This window comes from Hirundo rustica, chromosome 15, assembly GCF_015227805.2.
Source record: "Hirundo rustica isolate bHirRus1 chromosome 15, bHirRus1.pri.v3, whole genome shotgun sequence".
NCBI lineage: Eukaryota > Metazoa > Chordata > Aves > Passeriformes > Hirundinidae > Hirundo > Hirundo rustica.
This window is the reverse complement of record NC_053464.1, coordinates 13680234-13703412: the sequence shown is the minus strand read 5'-3', so window position 1 is coordinate 13703412 and position 23179 is coordinate 13680234. Positions and strand designations below refer to the sequence as shown.

Genomic DNA, 23179 nt, shown 5'->3' with positions numbered 1-23179 from the left:
AGGCAAGGATGGAGAACAGGTAACAGCTGCTGCTGGAGTGAGGGCTGCTAACTCTCCTCAGTGTTATTTTTAGATTACATAGGTATTCTGTGCATGGGCTTTTGCATTTGTGGCTCAATGCATCATTCTCTCCATTTAGTAATTCAAAAAAAGAGTCACAGGATAATGCAAAGAGATTGCCTGGGTCTGGTATTTCGGTTCATTACCTTCGTGTCACACATGCTACTGTGTGTCAAGGAAAATTTAAGTTTGCAGCTATCAAGAAGGTTTAAAAATCAATTCTGGAGGAGCTCAGTGGAGTTCCTGTATCGTGCTGCACCTTCAATTAAAATCAATTGCAAAACATTGACACAAGACTGGACCCAGGGTTCAGCATAAGAGATATGTGTTTGTGGCTTATTTAAACAAAGAATTTCTAACAATGACATAAAATGGAGATGAGATTCAAGAAAGGTTGCCCTTTGCCAGATTTAGGAGGAAAATGACATCTCTAAGCAATGACTACCAGAGATGGCTTTACTACAGATCCTTCCCAAGAGCAACAGCTTGGCCTTTCCACACATCCTACTCGGACACATATTGCTGGAAGAACCTAAGGGCAAGTGACATCGCTGGAGCCAACACATCAAACAAGTTACCAAGAGTATGATCCAACACAAAGTGTATCATTTTATTATTATTGCACAGATGAAACCTCTGAGCCAGAAATGACTCCTGAGTGTGCACAGTGTGCCAGACACAAAAAGTACTCTCTATACTCTACTTCCAACATGCATATCTTTGAGCCAATTCCCAAAGTGATGATGCCAAAACAGGAGCCTGTGCACTGCCCAGACGAGTTCCCATTCCCTGCCTTAGGGCACGCTCCCTGTGATTTCATTTCCTGGGGTTGCTGTGTGTGCTCAGCAGTGTGCAAGCACCGTGCTCCTGATTCTCTGGAGGGGTACTGATCACTTAGGATTGTTTTTATTCCCGTTTCTCCAGGCTTAGAGCATTTCACACAAGGCAAATGGCCTCTTTGGACAGTGTGGGCTGTGAGGTTACAGCTTGTCACTACTTTGCAGTGGCTGCATGCCCAGATTAAGACCAAGTACACAGACAGAGCAGGAGCACTTGATGTCCTTTAAGTTCTTCTCCTTCTGATTTGGTGGCAATTGACTCCTGTGTGCACACCCTCAGCTTGGTAAAATGAGTCAGCATTCCTAAAATATCTGGCAATACAAACAAACAAACCCCTTAAGGTTAATTTTTCATATGGCCTGTGTAAATAGAGAAGCTGTTTAAAGCAAGACAAGGGACTGCAAGTATCTCTTCCCTCTGAATTTAAATTAAGAAATGTGTTTCCAAAACAAAATAAAGTGAGGGGTTTTGACCAAGCCACTGAAAAGTACATTGAATCTTCGACTAAAATCACAGGAAACAGCTGTAGAAGTTCTTGAGATGTCACCTGATCTGTCCCTATACCTCAGTGCAGAATTAGCAGCACATGTATTATTCCTGACAAATGTTTCTGAGTTGTTCTTAAATCTCTTCAGTGATGAGATTCTGCAATATTCCCTGATGCCACTTGTATTCTGAAGTGTTCCAGTCTCATTTTTGTAAACAAAGTAAGTCAGAGTTTAAGAACTGCAACAACATTAATATGGAAGATACACATACAATAAAACATACAGATAAGCTCCCCTAGTGCTCGAGCTTCTGAATTAGAATAAATATAATGCTGCAAACAGCAATAGCTTTACAAAAGCTCCTAAAATGAGGGAGGAGACAACTTGTCCAAGATACTGGGTTAATCACTGGTTTTCTTGATCTATATGAATTTACTATCTCCCACAGCAAGCTTAAGTTGAAAATAAATGTGAGGGAGAGGAAAAGGTGAGTTAAAAGAAAGGATTTCTGCATTGTGCAAGAGTAGTTTGGAACCTTTTAGCAAGCCATCTCACATGATGAGGACCCAGGAGCACCCTGCAAATAAAGGCCTTTTTTTTCTTCCCCTTCAAGGCCATGGAAAATGTCAGGTTTTATATCTGTAATTTTGTATTTCAGAATTTTTACTGACCATCTGCATTGCGAAATTGTTTTTCTCTCTCAGGTGTCAGGAGGAAACCAACACAGGATGTTCTCAAACCAGAAACGTACACAGCCTGTAATCATTCACAGCAACCATTTCTCTGTTCAATTCTCTCAACTGAAATGGAGAAAGCTGAAAAAGACGTTAAATTCTGCAGCAGAACTCAAACCAAACTTCTCTGAATTCCTGTCCTGGCATATCAAGACCCACTGAACAAATTTTGACTGTTGGGCTTCAACCTGACCCAGTCTCTGTCAGCATCTTTGAGCATTGAGCAAACATTGGGGAATGTACAGACAAGAGAAGAAAACACCTTTCATGTATGTCACTGGAAATAACCACATAATCAAATCTAGATAAATATCAAAGTAAAATATGATCCCTTTAAAATATGAAGATCAACTGCCTGGAGGAGAAAGAATTGTAGAATCCTGGAAAGGTTTGGGTTGGAAGGGAGCTTGAAGATCTCCTAATTCCAATCCCCTGCCATGGGCAGGGACTCCTTCCACTAGGGATGTGGAAGCATGTCAGAACAAGAGCTTCAGAAACAAGAAAGCTCCTATTCCTGAAAAGCAGAAAGAACAATGAAATGCCACATTTAAGTATATGCACTGTATAAAATGCCTTCGTTTACTATAGAAGCCAGAGACGTCTCAACTGTGGTGATCATTGCATACTCAGATTAACAAGCTCAACAAATTTAAAGAAATTGAATAAAGCTGTGGAGAAGCCCACAAAACAACCAGGAGCTGCCTTGTCTCACAGACCTTATAAAGTTCAAGACACTGAAGTCCTAAGAACCAGAGCATGAAAATAATGGTTATTCTCATAATTGCTGGAAGGTCAGGGAGAACAGAAGACATCCAGCATCAAAAAAGTAACTGCAGCAGGCAAAGAACAGGAATTCTGTTTGTGAAAACGCCTGAATGATGGATCCAGAGCTTTATGACACTGGTCTTTAACAGCCAGTTAAGCTGTAGACCCTTCAAGGTGTTTTCCTCTGGCAAAAGAAAGCGTTTATACAAAACAAAACACTTCAAAAGGTGGCACAGAATAAAATATTCTCTTTGCCCTCCCCCAAAGCAGCCGAAGTTAAAAGCTCAGCGAGCTCTTGCGTGCTCTGCACAGAGCACAAGCCTTGCAGAGAGAGCCCTGTGCAGATGGCACCCATAAAGAACAAGAGGTACTCCCACCAAACTGACAAAATAAAATTCACACCCGCAGCCGTCCTTTCCCCCCAATATCACACCATATGCTGCCTACAAGTTTTCACCCTTCCTCCAAACAGATTTCACAAATTAATAACTTAAGGAGCAGGCTAAGCGCCAATGAAATTAACTGCATCCAAATATATTAATATGCACAAATTATTGTTGATGAACTGGCACGGAGCTCGTCCAACAATCCACAACACAAACCACACCACATGCTGTTTATGCATATTCCTGCTTCCAGTATATACTGTATCTACCTTCTGGCCACAGAAAGCCAACTCTGGAAGCAGACAGGAAAGAGCAGAATGGAAGGTCAGAGTAAATATAATCCAAAAGCAATCCACAAAAGAACAAAACTGAGAAGGGGATGCCTGGCCTTGTTGAAAATGTCACGCCTGCTGTGCTGACACCGAGTTAATCAGGTGAAAATACAGTGGTAAATCAAGGTTTATTTCAGATTGTTGGCCAGAGGTATCTATGGATGTGCCATCCCTAGAAGTGTTTCCAAGGCCAGGTTGGAAAGGGCTTGGCACAACCTGGTCTAGGTGAAGGTGTCTCTGCCCATGGCAGGGAGTAGAACTGGGTGAGCTTTAAGGTCTCTTCTAACACAATCATTCTGTGATTCTTTTAAGAAAAAGACCTTCTCATGCTAAGGACACATGTCTGCCTATGACCAGGCAACAGGCACTTGCTATAACCACTGCAGCTCCATGGGCTGATTCTCAACTTCCTTATCTGTATCAACAAATACCTCATCAAAATGAGGTATCTTCTTCAGAGAGCCATAATCAGATTCTGGCTAAGTACTGCTGTTGGGTTTTACCTGGTAAGAAAATTCAGATTCCCATAAAAACCCATTCAAACAGATGACAAAGTCACTGACACCGCATTTTTCAGAGAGGCTGTTGTTTTGACTGCATACTGAAGTTATATAATGACTTAGTGAAGAAAACACAGAAAACACAGGAAAAAAATTAACTACCATTAGAGAAAGAGGTAAGACAAATAACTGAGTCAGCAAACATTTTACACTTGAAATCAGTATCTATGAGGGAGAAAAAAAAAGAGCTTCTGGTGCTTTTATCCAACTGGATTTAAGTGATTAAGTTTCACCTGAAGAAGTACAGAGCACAGTTTAGGCAAATCAAATTGAAACACTGTCTGTAAACTAAAAATAATGTGTCTGGATCAGTAACAACCATGGACCTACTTCTAAAAACTCCAGAGCAGGAAAATCAGGTTTGAGTTAGAAGTTTGGAACGTGATCCAAGCCCTGGATCAAGAACCCTGTCTTCTAAGGAATTTCCCATTGTGCACACACAGGATATCTTCCTTTGCCTCCAATCCCCAAGAGCCACCTAGAGTTACAAATTAAAGTATTTTCTATGCAAGTAATAGGAATGGCAGTTTTCCAAGACAGGATAAGAGAGAAATTCAACCCCAACTGCAATCTGCTGATTTCACATATAAGCAGTTTTAACTTTGTACAGTCTGCAGGGGTTTTAGCTGACGTGAAATGAAAACATCAACAGGACAACTCATACACTGAGGGTCTAAAATTCAAACAAATATTGAGATAACAAGATCAGAACCCTCATCATTCTTCACTGGAGCTGGCCTAGTGGCAACAAGGTATTCTGAGGAAGTGCTGTTCATCAGTCAGCTCTTCAGATGCTGATTTTTGTCTAACAAAAGTTTCTACAACAAAAGTTTGATGGCCCCAAGCAGGAAAATGCTGCAGGGACTTCACTGATAACTTGAATGTTCCTAATCTTACCCAGGAACAATTAAATCACAGATAACTCAACCAATTGCTGTGCAGATAAACTACACACAGTGACATTACTGCAGTGATGCAAATTGCTTTCTGGCACCAGCTTTGGAAAACCAGGTGACAAGCTCCCAGACAGTCAACACACAAAAAGGCAACTGAAGCATCCAGTCTGGAATTTCTCCTCACACAAAGCCTTTTGCAGAGCTACATTTAAGGAAGTCTAATAAGACTTTCTTAAAGAACAGCTCTACAAACCTCAGACAGTAAATGGCTACTTGTGTTTTGGAATGCTTAAAATATTCACGTTCCTCTAATTTTTCTTAGAATTCCCTGAGAGCTTTGAGAGGGAGGGCCTTCTAAAATTTATTTTTAGGATCAGCTTTATCAATTTTAGACCTAAGAAATGTATTACACAGCTGGGTCCAATGGTCAGACATGCTAAGCTCGTGACAAAGTAAAACAGGAACAGAAGACTCTTCTTATTGATATGAAGGTATCATTTTTTGATTTTACCAATCCAACCTTTTAAAAAACAATTTTTCATCAAGAAAATGATTTTAATAATGAAATTAATACAAATAAAGCCAAAGAAGAAACATTCACCTGAGTAGTCTTAAAGGTGGTTTTCCTTTCCTTCATCACACAGCAATCTAAAAGAATTTAAGAATCAGAGATTTCCATTCAGGATGCACTTTGTGCAGTCATAACTTCAAGTATCAAAGTACTACTACTTACAAATCACTGATTTAAATTTAAAGCCACAGCTAAAAACGTGGCACTGTACCAAACCATATTTTTCATTCCTCTTTTCCACTTGAGCTACCTTAAGCACCATCCAACGAGAAAAAACACACCTGAGTGCTGGTACAATCACAAAAATCATCCCAGTACTAAAGCAGCCTTCAACACTTCCAAGTTAGAGAGGCAAAAATCCTTCAGGTAGCTTGTCTAGAGAACCAGCAATATTTTCCAGGTCACCATTCCTCTTCCCTTGCCACCTTCACACGGGAGTTCTGCTGCAATATTTATTCCACTCGTGCTGCTCAGCACTGCAGCTGCAAAACCCAGCTGCTACTCCCCGGCAGTTTTTTGTTTTGCCACCTCTCCAGCCCCTCACTCCTGGTGAAGAGGATTTGCTCAGTCTCCTGGAAAGGTTTGTCTCCCCTCTGCCTTTTTGTAACACTGCTAATGGGAATCCCGGGTGGCTCCTGCTAATTACCCACGTGCATTGGGAGTCTCATTCTTCCTATTGTTAATACACCCATCTTTAGCCACTAAGTCACTTCATATGCTAATCAGAGAACAGCTGATCCCAAGCTAATATTTCATATACTCAGGAGAATGGATCTGCTGGGGGCATTAATGACAGCAGAGCAACACCAGCTTGGCAAATAGTTCCCAAAAGATATTGTATCACTTCTAGTACAACCCCCTTACAAATAATTTGCTTGTGAATGTGGAGCTTTGTCCCTTCCCTCCCTTGCAGAGGGAGGCTGCTTTACAGACAAGAGGAGAATGAAAAAATTAGGTTTTTTCTTTTACAATGTTGGAATCTAATTAATTAGCTGTTAAGTCTTACCTAATTTTTGCCTGAAACATCAGTTTCAACACAAAATGAAGATGAGCATTTCTAAGAATGCTGAATAGTCCAGGACACTACTCAGTCCTGCTGCTGAGAGCAACGTAAAATAACTTGGGAAATTTCTATGTTCCCCACAATACACCATCCCTTCAGCCTCATCTGCGGAAAAAGCTGTGGCAATACAATGAAAAAAAATCAGCATGCAAGTGTCTGAGGTGGAACAAGGTCTGAGAATGTCTTGAACTGACACCGCTTCCACAGAGCACGTTTGTGGTCTGAGTGGATGTGACATTCCTCCTGAATCTCCTGAAATACAGAAGCTCCATCAAAATGTCAAGTCAGGACACCAGAACATGCAATGTCCCACATAAAATCCACACTGCAAGGATTTCTCATCATGGCTTTTTGCCTGTAAGACAACTCAATGTTTCCACTTGGTTAACAGCGTGTTCCAAGTTACTTTGAAGGTGTTTATGCGCAACATTGGGAACAACTCTGTACATCCCAAAAGACAGGAATCGGCACAGTTTCCACAGCCTGCAGCAGTGCCCAGTGTGAGTTCTCATTTCAAGAGCAATTTGCTCAATGGCAAAATAGAGATTCAAGTCAGGTTACCTGCACTATCTTCTTATTCACTGGAAAAGTACCTAGGAGATGGAAACACACAACATTTTAAAGAGGACCAAGGAAAATTTATGGATTTCTGGTTTTTCCTCATTTTTCTGAGGATGTGAACAAGAAGTTCCTTCTTCAATGGGTTTCAAATTGTCACTCAAGTAGAAAAATCAAAAGCTGTGAGCTTTGCACATTATTTCCTCCTTGAACTACCAGTTCAAGTCTCCATTATAAGATATTCATCTTGTGTCTGAGTATTCTTCAGTTTGAATTCATGGTGCTGATCAAAGACAAAAGATCCTGCAGCTGTACAAAAGTTCAAACAGCTCCAAAAGCAGCAGACACATCCAGCTGTTTTGAGAAACACCATGAGATTGCTACAAATCTGGGATTAAAAAAATTCCCTTCATGTACCCAGAACGTTCAGCCCCAGAGTAAACATCCACCTACATGAGTGTCATGCACGTCACACAGATGTGTCAGGCAACTGCAACAGACATATTGTACCACCTAAGTGTGCTTTAGATAGGAAGAACATCAAGTTTAATGTATTTTATTGTCAGGGCTCAAAATCATATGCAAATCCTTCACATACAAGTTATGTACATCCTTGCAAGGCCACACCTGCCCAGGTTTCAGTCTGCTGTCCCAAGTATTTTAGTTGTAACACTGAGACACTTGTCTTACACAAATGCTGAAACAAGAGTTGGCACAACCACCATTCCAGGTCATGGCAGAGCAGCGGAACGTTCTACTCCCAAGTGATATCCCTGGATCTCTGGGGGTAGAAAGCCATAAACCTCACCCTGGCCTTCTTCTTAAAACAGCTTTGAAAAGAGCATTTTATGCATAAAAGGCAGCTGGTTATGTTTTAAAAGACTCTTGTGTAAACAGAAGTGCTCAACAGATGTGCAGCGTCTATCAGAGATGGTTATCAGCATCATTTTCATTTCCAGAACCAATAAAACTGGACATCATGCCTACTCTCTGAGCCATTTACCTACCTCAGAAGATAAACTGGACTCACTAATATCTGCTACGGGATTGATAAAAACCTGATGTCAAAAGAACTGAGTATTAGAAAAAGAGAGAAACGAGAATGTCCAGCTACTGCAGCATTTCAGTCTGCAAATAGGCTCTTCACTGATCTGAAACTGCAAACAGACAAGTCAAAGTGAGGGAAGGGAAGGCAAAAAGACTCTGAAGCAGATTTATATTTAGCAGCAGGTTAGGTGGAGAGAAAAGGCTCAAGGACAATGGCAGGTCTTTTCTTTCTTGAGCTAAACCCCCAATGCATTTTTTTGAAAGAAAGCAAGTCTTCTGCTTTCAACTGCAGCCCAAAACTGCATTATGGCTCCTGGGTGCTTTGATTTTTTTTTTTTTTTTTTTTCCTTTCCTTTCTAAATCTCAGCACACAGGCAGCTCCAGGGCTCAGTAGGAGAACTCTTAAAAGCAGGCCTGTAGAAGTGAAGAGATCAGTCATTCCCTTGTCCCCGTGTTCCCGGAGCTCCCCCGCCCAGGCAGCCGCAGATGAGATTTCACGCAACCACACACGGCCTTTTTAAACAGCCTGAAAGATTTAAAATCCTCCAAGAGCAAGCAGAGCATTCCTTCTGATTGGAAAGGGAAACACTGAAATGTGCTTCAGTTCTTCACAAAGGTCATGGTAACCTTCAAAACTCTATCAAACTTCTTCCCCCCCCCCCCTCCAGCTCTATTATCTGTAGTAATTTGTAACGTTCTTTACAAAATACACTGGAGTCTCTCAGAACACAAACCCCAATGTGAACATGATCCAATCAATCTTTGCTTAGTTAATTTTTCCTAGGCTGCTTGAAGTTTCCAAAGTCCAGATGTTTTTCCAACTGTCTTCCCTGTCCCACGACTGCAAAACCATGGGCCCTTTCTTTAGAATTACTGTTTTATATACGTTTTCAACTTACTCAGTGCGTCTCAGTCCATTTTTTTCCAAATAAATATACACATACTTCGGATTAAATGACTTACTGTGTTAGAAACATGACATTAGAAAGCTTTAGAAAGTATGTTCAGTGTATTTTGACAAATGCAAGCGTGCTGAAAGCGCGACATCTTCCATGAAACAGCATAGAGCTTTAAAACTGTGGAAAAAATTTAAAGTTTCCTACTTGCAAGGTCTATAGCTACACCTCCAGCTTTGTATGATTAACAATCTCGTACCATTAACCATTATTTCCAACCTTCACCATTAAAATGTTACTGTGCATTTAACAGCATAGGAAAATGCCTGATAATCTTAATTAGAGCTTGTCGGGGAATTATTTTAACCCCCTGCTACCCCAACCTAAAAACAGCGGGGAAAAAATTGGAAGAACTGTTAATTTTTATCACCTTTACCCAAATAACTGTCCAGCCAGAAGCAGATGCACACATTTCAGAGAATTCTTTGCTCTAGACCACTGAACTCTTAAAGCATTCAACCTTTGAGATGCATTTCAAACCTGCTACTTGGCGCCACTGGAGAAATAAAATCACTTTTCAGAGCTCATATGAGGATGAAGAGATCCCATTTAGCGTGTAAAACTTGAAGCAGGAATGTGCTGCTTCTGCTAAACCAGATTTACCAATAGACTGCTTTGGTTAAGGAGGCACCAACTACAGGATTTCCCTTCACAGCTCTGCATGGGATCTCTGGTGAAGGCTGAGATAATATCACTGATTTCTCATTATAAGTATTTTGTCAAAAAAAGGATTGTGTTTTGTTGCTGTTACACAGCTCAATCATCAGCAGTACCTGAAGTGACGGAGCAGATATCCTTCCACAGCAAGAAAAAGATAGTGTAAAATAAACGGATTTTGTTATCCTAAAGCTTACAGAAATCCACTACAATTGCCAATGGAAAAACAACACAGAATTCTGAACATAGAAATCAGTGACAATTTGGCTCCAGAAAGGATTTCTGGAACTCACCTATGGTGCAGTTTGTGGTTATTTTTCTTCGCTTGGGGTTGTGTCGTAGCAATTCTAACTCTCTCTTGGTCGGCTCCCATGTTGAATACTTCTCTCCAATGCCTAAGCAGATGAAAACAAAGTTTCAGGAAGTTCTTTAGTGAAAGGATTAAAAATTCTGTTCAAGTCAAAACTTTCAACCTTCTGTCCATTAGGTTAGATTCAATTTATGCACAACTTCAGGACACTGATTGCTTTTTACCCCTTTTAAAAATATATGTTTTGGAAAGGTATCACCATATTTTCCAACAAAGAAAAACTAATATAAGAAAATAAAGGTTCTTTTTTACTTATAAAGAACAGCTAGGCCAATACTTTCCACTATTGGATTATAATCCTCCTTTCAGCTAAAAAAAGAAATTCCAGCACAAGAATAAACTTGTTGTTACTCAAAAATACATTTCTTTGTGCTCAGAGGAGGTTAAATGACAGAACCAGCATTGATGAACTCGACAAGTTATTAAATAAATCTAAACTGACCCAACTTAATGGACAGATAATCTTTAGAGAACAGCAGAATTTAATAATTCAATATACTAAACAGTTACTACATGTCTTAGGATATGCCATTACATAGAATGACCTCTCCTTATATTATTAATGCAGGATTAGACAAGTTTTAATTTTTGACATTCCCTTTGCTGACATATCTAATGTTATCTAAAAATGAAATTAGTAGTAGGTTTAAACACCACCCTCCCTCCACCAACCAGCCAAAACTCTCCAAATATTAAACTACCCTTTCTCATAGCTAAAATCTGTCATTATTCTCTTTGAAGACCAACATTGCATTTCCAGTAGATTTCTTTTGCTCAAAGGAAAGCGCAGTAGGAATGAGTCAGGTCAGTAGCATGGAGACCAGATTTAAAATCAGCACAGAGCTGTGTTCAGTGTAAACCTGATACTAGAAACACACAACAGTGAAGACTCACGTGCTGACCAGCTCAATACTGCTGCAGCTTTCTACGTAGCACAGAAATTGCTGTGCAAGGTCAATTATTGTGGATCACAAAGGCATCTCACCATTAAAAATAAAGAATTAGAAGATGGCAAGCAGTCTATTCTAAAACTGAGAATTAAAGTCAATTAAGAGTTATTTTTCACAGAATGCATGGAGCAGAAGCAGCGCTTTGCCACAGAAAATAAATTATAAATCATACATATGAAAAGGATAGTAGAAAAATATAGCTGGAGGCTTACACATTCTGCATAATATACATTAAATTTTAATCGTTCTTTGATCTTCATTTTCAGAAATAGCTATGCTTGTCAGAAACTACCCTCCCAAAAATGTTCAATTCATGGTTACTACCGACCCTCCAGGTTCTAGTAATAGAAGCTCTCATTTTTTGGATTCTCAAGGACTAGAGAATTCTTATTTACACAAATACACCCATCTCTCACTTTATTTGATTCAACAACAGATTACGCAAGGAGCTTAAGGAACACCACCAGAATCCTTTCCTTCATCCAAGGTTCAGCATCAAGCTACACACCCAGGAAAACAGAAAAGGCAGGGAATGACTGAGACTGATGAGATAACACAGCTGCAATGCTTTGGACACACTGCACGTCTGCAGAGACCCTTTGGAGACGCACAGATGGACACTTCACAGAGGATGGAACATTGGCTTCCAACAGGTTTGGCACTGGATGTCTCCAGCAACCCTGGTCATGTTTGTAATGCTCCCTGAGGAATTGATATAAATTCATTGGTAACAACCGTGTTAGCAGCAGTAATTGCACTGTGCGGCTGGAAATTCCTGTGTTTGGGTTCAGTGCAGTTAAAACGCGGCCAAACGCAGGCAGTCAGTGTGATGAACCCTGATAATAATTAAAAAATACCCCTTGGATGTGTTTAAATCCTGGTTTAAGTCAAATACAACAAAATTCATACCTGGAAACACATGTGCACTTTAGGCATGCAATAGCTCCACGTATATCAGCAGCACTATTCATGTGTATTTATATTTATCTATATATAGTTATATAGTTTAGATGATGTAGAGGATGGGGACCAAAGCATATCATAAGAGCAACTCTAAGTAAGGTTAAACATGACAGACTGAATTACTTTTAAGGATTCTGGGTGAATCAAATATTTGTTCAATTAAAAAGAAATGAAAGGAAACAAAAAAACATGTGCAATTAATGCCACAAACAGAGCAAACCAGACAGAAAAGGTTTTTGCAGAAGCCTTTCATTAGAAGGAGCACAAGTAAAGTCAGACACAGAAATTAAAACATGTCCTGTTCCAGCTATATAACTTAGCAGGAATGCTGAGGTTATATTACTCTCAAAATTTTGGAAAAGGCAGAGCCATTTACCAGGAATGGTTTGATGTTTAAAAATTAAAAACAGCAACAAAAAAACCCAAAAGACAAAGAAGGAAAGAGGTTTAATAAAAAGGTTTAATAACACTCACAAGCATGCCAAAAACTCCAACATAAACTACCTTAAACGAAGATTTGCAAACCATGCACAGGTCACCATTTACAATTAAAGGAAAGTAGTGTTAGAGAAGTGAAAATTAGTATTTTTAAAATGTTGCTATAAAATAGCCAGAGATTCAAGTCAGCATGTGAAATCTCCATCTAAGAAATTATTTTATTGGGTGAAATACTGAAATTGGCATTTCTCAGAGAATTCATCAGGGGCATAGGGTTGAGTGAAGGAAAATTAAGACTCTAGTTTATGTAAGTCACCATTTTTCAATCGTTATTTACTTTGCTAAACATCAGCAAATTCCCATTTTTCTCCTCCCAAAAATTCAGACATTAATTAGAACGAAGGGCTTTGCGTATTCTCACCTCCCCTGTTATTAATATTCAATACCAAAGGAAAAAACACTGGCCAAGTTACAACTTGTTCAGAGTTACATCAGATAACCCTGAACTGCAGCTGGACTGGGGAATTCAGCACACTGAGAGTTAATACTACAGGAGTATGAAATGAATCTCATGACATTTGGGGGTTTTCTTAAACATTTTTTTTTTCTCCAGGCATCATGTTGTTATGTGAGCATCTATTAAAGTATAAACTAACATCCTTCAAGCACTGTGGAGAGAAAGTTGAAAATATATTGCATTTACCCTTCAGTTTTTAAGCCAATCAGTTTCTGCAGACTGGATTCACTTCTGAAGTTAAGTTGGCAACAAGATCTGAGGTAAATTAACTCTGTGGTAGCAATATAAACGCAAGACACTGAGTTTGGGGTTTGTGCTCCTCTTGACATTCAGTTTGGAGAAAGAAGGGATCTTTCAAATAACAAGAGGGAGGGAGAGCATATGGACTGGAACAACAGAGAGAGAAGGAAGAAACTGGACATAATTCTCCACTATTTCTCCCATATAGATTTCTCATCCCTCAGATAAATTTTTGAGGAAACACATGGTTTTATAATAAAAACATAAAAAAGAACCTATGCCATGACTTTAAAGAAAAAAATTAAAAGGCTACATTGCAGACTGCTGTAATTTAGAGTATTGTTGTCTGCTTCTTGATTTTCTGTCTTCACTGGTCACTACAGATTAGCTCTCCAGGGACAGAAGATGCAATGTGCATATTCATACAAATATGCATTTGTGTATGTATATTTAATGTGCCATTCATTAGTCAGTTAATCAGGACAGAGGCTTCCTGCCTGACAGTTCCTCTGGGTGAGTCTCCAACCTTCCCTCCACAATTCTGTGGTCAAAGATGACCAGAGGAAAATCTTGTAGCTGTAATTCCCTGGAATACAAACTACAGCAGGATGATGTCCAAGGCAGGACAAAGTGGCTGCAGCTCAGTCCACAAGGCACAAATGCATTGATAAGGACAACATAACTAAGAAATTACTCTTTAAATCTGCATATTTAGAAGTAAGGAACTGGGGGAGGTTTCCTCTTCTATAGCATAATGAAGATCTGTTATGTTGTTGCAGCTGATTAATTTGGTGCCTCAAACACAGACTGAAGGAGTTTCCAGAATAGCTGCAGAGCTTGAATGAAAGGTTTTTAAACATATTCCCGTTTTGTCTTGCCTTGAAAACCAGTGCTTTGTGCTAAAACATTTTAAGGTGCATTTCCTTGCTCTAGGACTCCCAATCCCTCCTTCCTCTGACTCCCTTCCCTCAAACAGGGAACAAGCAGGAAGCAGACAGGGATCTGTAGCAGGAACCAAGTGAAGGCAGCTATCTTCTGAGCCAGCAGAAAAGCTCTCGTTAATACGATGTTAGCTGCTATTTTTAAAATTGGAAATGAGGTTAAGAATGGTTTGAAGTCATATCAGCCCTGACTAAGGTTGTCACATTGAAACAGGATGCCACGGATTCCGGAAGAGACGTTACTAGACAGAAGTCATCTGTCTTCAAATACAGACTTTCCCACTTTAAGCAAACATACCCCCCAGAGGCCAATGGAAATGGAAGATGACAAGCTTTTAAAAGTGATGCTTACAAACTACTCAGTTTAGAATGAATGATATTTCCTTTCCAAAAAACAACAGCAACAAAAAACCCCAACAAAAAACCAAAACCAACAAAACCAACCAACCAACCAAACCAACAACAAAAAAAACCAAACAAAAAACCAAACCAAACACAAAAAACACCCCCCAAAACAAACAAAAAACCCCACACCCACCAGAAACATAAGGAAAAAAAAAAGGTTGTTTTGGAGGAACTCTATCAAGGAAAGGGCATATGAAATCAAGTTTGCTGCAATTGTTCAATCATTGGAACATATCCAAACAAGAGGAAAACGATTTGCACGATAAAACTGGCATTCTTAACTGTGATTCATGTCTAAAATGGCAGGATAATCAGCAAAGGGACGCTTGTTAGTGAGGTGCGTCGCCAGCCCACGCCTCTTACCTGTCATTGTACACTGGTAGTGAGAAACCACTGTTGGGGTGAAGGCTAAAAAAGAAAAAATTAGGGAAAGCAAACTGAATAAAACAAATGTGTGTACATATATTTGTGTGTAAATATTTCTACATAGATACTGTGCATGTACCATGAAAGCACAGGTGTGTAAGTAAGCTGGCATGATCTATTTAAAAAAAAAAAAAAGTTACAAAAAAAAAAAAAAAAAATCACACACAAGGGTGGCATTTCATGTGAGGGGAACAGATTTATTGCCTGTACCACGTAAATAAGCCTAAAGGAGCAGACTGTTACATTCTCTACCTAATAAAGATCTAACTTTTGATATTATGCAAGTTCTGCAGGACTAATGTTAGATAGTTCTATAATTTCTAGAATTAAAAATAAAATATTTTTGCTACAATTAGGTGTGGTGCACGTGTTAAACCCACAGTCTGACTCCTGGAAAGCAAGAACTAACATCTCTCTCCCATGGCTTGCACTACTCTATCCAAAGAGCTCTTTCTTCCCCTCAGCATTTGTTTTTTATTTTTCTTTTTGCCACTGAACAAATAGGAGGGACAGGTATGATTAAAAACAGAAACAAGAAATTCAGGCAGGAAAACCAAACCTTGTAATTTCCAAGCTTTTCGTTGTTCTTCTTTGGCAATTTGTTCCATGTCTTTGTCGTATATGTAATCTTGACACATAAAGCAGTATATACCCCCATACAAAAGGTCTATGGCTGCAAAACAGAAGGGAAGTTGGGGAGGAGGAAAAAAGATGTGAGTTCATAAACCAGAAGGCATTTTAAAGCAGGCTTCCAAGTCAGGCATTCTTTCTTCCAAGCAGTCCACAAAAGAAGAAAAAGCTGTACCTTAGAATCTGGAAGAGGGAAAAAAAAAAAAAAAAAAGAGAGAGAGAAAAACCCAGACATTTTTCCAGTTTCAGTGTGAGTTATTCAGTTGCTTCAGGCAGAGCAAGAAAACTGCAGGACAACAAAGCATAAGCTGCCTTCAAGCTGTTTGTAATCCACAATTTACCTTTCAAACACCTGAGTTACCAGGAGGCATCAGGACAGTGACTGACTACAACACACACAGAACCAGCCCTGTAAGAGTTGATATATGAGTTTGAACTGTCTTTTCCTAAGACTTCAGCAAGTTCTCTTCAAGGCCATTATAATAATCAGAAAGCATCCAGTTAAAAATCCAAATGAAGGCTCAAACAGAAGACAGCACTGCAAATTCAAAGCTGTTTCTCCAGGGGAAAGGTTTTCCAGGGTAGTTTATTCCACAGGTTACTTCTGTCTCCATTTTTCATTTCACACACCCTTTCAGAACAAACAAATGAACACTGACCAATGCTAAAAATATTTTTCTTGCACAACCTTAAACAAAAGAAAGCCAAGAAACAAAATGAGAAGTGTAATCTTACTCCAACATATACCACGGAAAAAGTGCAAAGTAATCATAGTAAACTGCTGATTTTCAGTACATAGATATGAAAAACAGCAACAATCACAAGAAAGTTAAAAATCAGCTGGCACTAATAAATCTTACTGAAACACAATCAGCAAATACCTAAGAAACACATCCCCCTTCTCCCTCAAGTGTAGAGCTTTCATTTATTTTGGTTTTTAAATTCCTTTTATTTCCAGATTAGCATTATTAGAGTAATCTTATTGCAATGGAAACTTGTTTTAAACACAGGAAACCATTACCACATTAGGTGGCCTGCAAGGAACAGCAGTGAATTACTCTGAAGTGCTCAGTAAGCCAAACCACATGCCATGCAGCAGGAATTCTGCCATGGAGCCCAGCAGGCAACACAGGTGAAGTCTCTGTGCTCCTGTTAGTGGGGCAGTGCTTGTGGTGAGATTTTTTGGTAAAGTTCCTTTCTAACTCCATCTCCTCCATCCTTCACAGCCTCTTCTCCCTCACAACCTTCTCTTCCTCTCCTCTAGTCCATTGCAAACTGGTTTTTTCCCCTCCTTCCTCTCTTTTAAAATCACTTTTTTAATGATTATGTCAATTGTTTGTTACTTCTCCTCCTAGTCAATAAACCCCAATTACTTTAAACAGTTTTTTATCTTGCTGATGCGCTCCATTCTTCTGTCTTACCTGTTTGGACCACGCTCGGTTTGTGGAAGAGGATAAGGACTGTGTTACCTCATGTAAAGTCACCAACTCAGGATTTTCATTGCCTTGGGTCATGTCCCAACACCAGAATATTTCACCCTGATGCCCAGAGGACTGAATCAACTCCTTTAGCAGAACATCCCAAAAGGAGACAAGACTGAGCTGTGGTGGAGGATCAGTAACAAAACACAATGCAACTGGGGTGGGTGATATATCACAACTTACAGAATATTAGAGTTCTACAATATTTACTCCATTACTTTTTGCATTACCAGCTCTGCAAAACACCTGTTGAAAATCCAAAGTATTGGCCTTAAAACTCAAACCCAAATATTGTTCTGCATGTACTTCTAAAGCATCCCAATAACAGACCCCCAAAAATAATAGAACAGAGCTGGCAGAATACTGAATAAATAGGACTTTGTGAGCACTAATAGTTACAATTGGCCATCAGGCTGTGTAGGCATAGCTGTGCTCAGATGATTCCTCACCTTTCCTTTCTTCCTGGATTTACATGCCTGAGCAATGAAACAGAGATGTCAGCATCTAAACCAACAAGAGACCACCTTTCACAAACCACTTGTTCAGAGCAGAAGGAATTTGTGGTGTAAAGTAACAGAAAGTTTCATAGAAACACTGGTGGAATTAAAGCTGTAATTGTCCAGCACCTGATTAATGACTCTTGAGGAAATATCCTCTCTCCAGCACACTTATGGGAACAATGCAGTTGTACATTTGCCAACACTTCCAATGTCTTTTTAATGACTGCAAGGGGTTTTGGACAAATTACCTCAAGCACCAGTGATAGGGCAGCCACACAGGCCTGGCCACAGCACAGAGGAAAGGCAGGAGTTTCTCATGGAGCCAGAACAGGGCTGCTCAGGAGAAGAATCTTCTAGGAAAGTTTGGAAGTTAATTGTTTCAGGTTAATGTAATTTGGGTTTGGGTTTTTTTTCCATTGAAATACACTTAATCTTTCTTATGCTGGTTGTCTTGAGGTAAAGAAGAACAGAGGACCCACTGAAGGGGCTGTTTTACTGACAGAAACGTCCCAAGCTAGCAATTCCTTAGCACTGACTGAAGTTACACCACACCCTAACAACAAAGTCCACACAAAACTTTCTCCCTCAAAGGACTGAGGGGGAATGAAACAAATTTCATCTCATTGGTAGGCTAAACTTTTTTTGTTTTAAACTAAAGTGCCATGAAGCTCTATCCCAAACTGAAACACCTGGCCAGAAAATTCCGTAAAAAACCACGACAGTAAAGCATGAGAATGCACATGCAGCAATTTTGCCACTGGTATTTGCACTGATACTTTGGATCACAAAACTAACAAAAAGACCTCAAATTCATAAAAAGTTTGGGAACTACCAACCGAGGAATAATGCTCAGGTGTTTTGGATTAACCCCCTGCCAAGTCTGCCAGGATGCCCCACATTCCTCACGATGAACATCTCTTTTAGGGAGCTCCTCTGGAATGGCTGCTGCTTCCAATCTCCAGGATTTGCTTTTCCTAAAACTTCTCCAAACCTTCTCTCAGGAAGGTACAGGGGGATAAAATCAGTGAACTTCAGTTTTAGCTTAATATACCTACAGAATTTATTACCCTGGGAAAATAAAATATACATTAAGTAGAAATCTACCTTTTTCTTTCACAAGGAAGAACGAAAAGCAATTTGAAAGAATCATAATGTCATTTTCTTAAATTTGATCAATCCAGATTCATGGGTTAGGAATTCAAAATACCTACTTGGTGATCACAGGTGGAACAATTTAAGAATGAAAAGACCTCTTGGAATGTAACGTTCTTCTTTGCTTTTATACCTTCTGTGCTGACAATAAGCTTCCCTTCCTTTAAAGTCTGATCTCCTCATTCCCCTTTACATACAAAATTATAAGCAGCTGCAACCCAAGAGAGGAAGGAAAGTACATTTTATTTTTCATTTAAAAATAAAACTATCAGCCTGGAGAGACAAGGAGGCAGCACAAGAGATCATGCAGGAACAATAACTTTATTTACTGGTGCAAGGAACACTACGTTTTAAAAAACAACAGCTCTGTGGTGAAAGTTTAAATCTGGCAGCAAAAGGTCTTCAAACTGCATCTGGGAGCCAAATAAAGTGTTTTACTTAAGCCTAAGTGCTTTACTTTACCAACTATATCAACTGATGTCCTTGTGAAAATGTTAGAGACCAGAGATGACGGGAACACAACAGAAGCAGGGAAGTGCACATCTCATCCAGGTAAAAAACCAGAGTGTGCACATCTCATCCAGGTAAAAAACGTTGGATGTCCAGTTTTTGAAAGATCCAGGTTAAAAGAATTGATTTTGCTCAGCTGGGAATGGGACACTTCACCATAATATTTGATACCATTCATCAGACAGGAGATATTTGTGAATCATGTTTTGGTATCATCTCCCTTGGATCACTGGGTGCACTCAAGTAGCAAAAAAACCATCCAGCAGCAACTCAGAATTCAGGTCAGTTTTAACCTGTACTGAAATTAATTCCATTGTGAATTTCTGTGACTTGGCATATTATCAACCTCAAATCAACACGCTCTGTGTCCTATGCAAGAAACCTGCATTTTCTTCAACTTCTCTAACAAAGGAGGCTAAATTGGCAATTCTTTCAGACCATTTTAAGCCAACATCTGAAGCTAATTCATGCTCCCTGATTTCTCACTTTGAGTGTTAATCATTAAACCCATTCCAGGTAATTGGCTCAGGTTCCCAAGCAGTGATTTGTTAAACTTCAGCCCGTTCTCCAATGGATCTTGTCTCTGATCTATCAGTACAAAGCAGGCATCTGATTGCCTTCCTCCTAATTTCCTGGCACTTGGAACCTGCACCACAGGTCAGAACTCCTGAATTGATAAGAAGGAAGGAAAAGAAGTGGAAAATGGACTACTTTTGCTAAATGATGATCCAGCCATTGAGAACTGCAGGTATTTACTGTCAGGGAAAAAACCAAACAAAAACCCCAAACAGCCTTCTGTTGCCAAAATCTTTTAATCCACATTAAAAATTTTAGTCAGAGTCAAGCATTATCCTTCCCTCTCACACTGAGTATCTTCTCCTAATATTCGAGGTAGAATTATTCCATTAAGTGCTGCTTTTTCTTCTTTTTTTCAAACCAGGAGCCAACAGGTCAGAAGTGTTTTTGTGGCTCTGAATTCTCCAAGATGCCTATTGGCCCCATATGGATCTAGAATTTTAATGTTTAAATTCGATTTGCCTGCAATCCAAACATGGCAAGCACCCAATACTATCCTGCAAACCACTTAACACCAGGAGCCAAATGGGCAGCCCCTGTGCTGTACACTCTGTGATGGTTTAGAATATCATCCTGCAACTCCAGATGAATCCAAGCCAGGAAAGATAAGAGGGAGAAAAAATGTCCTGGTATCCCTATGGAATCTAGACAGCAAATCTGCTTTTAACTGCTCATTTAGAGGAACCACAGTGTGTCAAACCATTTGATGTTAAGTTGTCATAAGTGGAATTATTAATTCCAGCTCCTTGACCTCAATCAGAAATACATGGATTGTACACACACATTACCTACACACGTGTGCATGACCCAATATGCTGCAGAGGAGGCTGCAGTATTCCTATACATAAGTTGTCCTATCATAAAATATATTTTACCATTTGTCAGTCTTCTCCTTGCCCTCCTCTGACTCTACAACCTTCCACAGTTCCCCTCTTTGCAGCAAACCTTTGAAAACTGAGAAGAATGAAATCCTCCTACTACAGCACGTTTTCTTGATCCCACAAAATATTATTCAGGTTTGAAGGAGAGAAATTGTTAAACACTCCCTTACTTCACCTTGTTAGTTTTTTTTTTTCAGAAATCTGGGGGAAGAGTCCCCAGATCACAGTCACCAAGTTTTGAGCTGCTGCACATGATGTGATACAAACTGCTTCTATTCATCTGCATATTCTCATCTGAACAACAGTGGAGACTTATCTAAAAAAATCACTATTTTCAGTAGAAGCAGTAGCAAGATCCAGAACTCTGTGGCTGGGTCTGAGGCAAGCAGATATATCCAGAGCTGGTAAATCAGCAAGTTGGCTTTCAGAGGGATAAGAATATTCCAGGTATAGAGAGAACTCTTCAGAAGTCCTTTCTGATACTAAAAGGAGCTTTTGAGGGACAGCTGGCAGGAGCTCATCACTACCTGCACCTTCCAGAGCAGCTCCCAGCAGAAGACAATTCCAATTAACTTTCCTGCTGCCTCCTTATGAGTCCAGTCTGGCTCCAAGCAGGAATGCCATGCTGGAACGTGCCTCACATAAGCAAAATATTCCCTGAAATACTTTGCACAAAACATCCCAGAGCAGCAAATATTGTTAATGGCAATCAGGCATATTGGAAGTTCAAGCCATATCCTGGAACTGACCTGTGCATCCAAAATGCTTTCCTCATTCTCCTCCTCTTCCAATCAATGATTCTCCAGTTGGCCCCACGAGGATATTACATTGAAGTATAGTATTTTGTAACTTCTGCTATCAAATTTCACCTCTTTTTTTTTTGCTAGAGTCACTGAGGTTATTTAATTCATAGGGTTACCCAGCCCTTCTCAGCACAAGTAACACCTCTGAACTTTGTGACCATCAGAAATTTCATACCCAGACAAAATTCCTTCCCCTGAATTACTAGAAAATAGCAGTAAATCAGCACTGGTTCTGCTAGTTAAAGTCTGTGTCCTACACACTCTGCTTTCAGTTCATTCATCATCAACTTCCCTTCTTCATGCTTCTTCTGCACCATGGTTCTCGTACTGATCCTTGCCACTTCTACCTCAGGGGGCAAAACGTCAAATCCTTTACTTGGTCCAGATGAGTCAGGTTCAGTCTATTTCCTTTTTTCTGTGAAAATCAGTTGTGTTATCAAAAAAGGCATATTCATGTGACACAATCCATCTCTGACATAACAGAACACTTTCTGTGCTGCTTTCCCCTCACTTTCATCTCCCCAACAGACTCCTCCACACCACTACCAAGAAAAGCATTAGAACTCAAATCCAGAGGCTGGTAAAATACCCAGATGACCTTTTCTACCACTTTCTGAGCCTGGATGTGAACAGAAAAACCAAACTGCTACTCCAGCACTGCAGGAAACTGCGCTGGGAACAGCTTTAATTGCCCTTTTCATGTAGGGTGTAATGAAAATCTTTGCTGTTTAAAAGAGAACTGGCAGAATCAACACTACAGTCAACACCTTCCAACTCAAATGAAAATTAAACAGCTTTTACTGTCACTCCTTTACAGAAGTGTTCTGTTTCTATATATTAAATTTCAGACAGGTATGCACTAACAGCAGCAACCAGATTTTTCCCTTTTACCCATTTCTGTATAGAAACCAGCTTTCTATCATGTTTCCTCTGAATCAGATGAAAAAAATTAGTTATTTGTTTTCTACAGGAAGTAAAAGCTTTTTGAGTTGTACCAAAAATCCTCAACTTAATCTATGAGCTTTACTATCAGGCTCACCCACCCAGTTCCTCTCACCACAAATGTATTTATTGGACTGAATTTTACATCAACATATACTTAAAGAAAACAGTTGCTCAAGAAACAGTTTGTGATCTAATAAATAATGAATGTACTCTAGCAGGCCCAACTCCATAATGAACTGTTTGCCAGTGTCTCTAGAAATGGAATAATAGTTCAGTCTTCCAACTATTTCTTGCTTAGCCTCTAAACCACTGAACCTCGTTCCTGCTAATTCACCTCCCTCAGGAAGTTTTGGAGCCTCTTCGTTTAACTCCCAAGTAACAATATCAGCTCTGTGCTGAACAACAGGTCAAGAAGCACAAAATATTGGCAGCATTAACTAAGAGTGCAAGACATTAGCACAGCAAACTGTCTTAATCCAAAGGGCTGGAACAAGAAATGGACACAGTAGAAATAGAAAAGCCAAGTATGATGATGATA

At 39.6% G+C, this 23179-nt stretch overlaps 1 protein-coding gene across 2 annotated transcripts in view; it reads right to left on the bottom strand.

The window, feature by feature from the left end:
- Nucleotides 1–23179, bottom strand: part of USP22 (ubiquitin specific peptidase 22) — a 91364-nt gene that overhangs the window by 33181 nt on the left and 35004 nt on the right. Inside the window, exons 3-5 of one of the 2 annotated variants that reach the window (XM_040079174.2) lie at nucleotides 15723–15836; nucleotides 15101–15145; nucleotides 10207–10308 (exon numbers count right to left, since the gene is read on the bottom strand). In XM_040079174.2, the coding sequence (XP_039935108.1) occupies nucleotides 10207–10308; nucleotides 15101–15145; nucleotides 15723–15836 (261 nt within the window). The remainder of the gene's footprint in view (nucleotides 1–10206; nucleotides 10309–15100; nucleotides 15146–15722; nucleotides 15837–23179) is intronic. The other variant, XM_040079175.2, reaches the window with a different exon arrangement.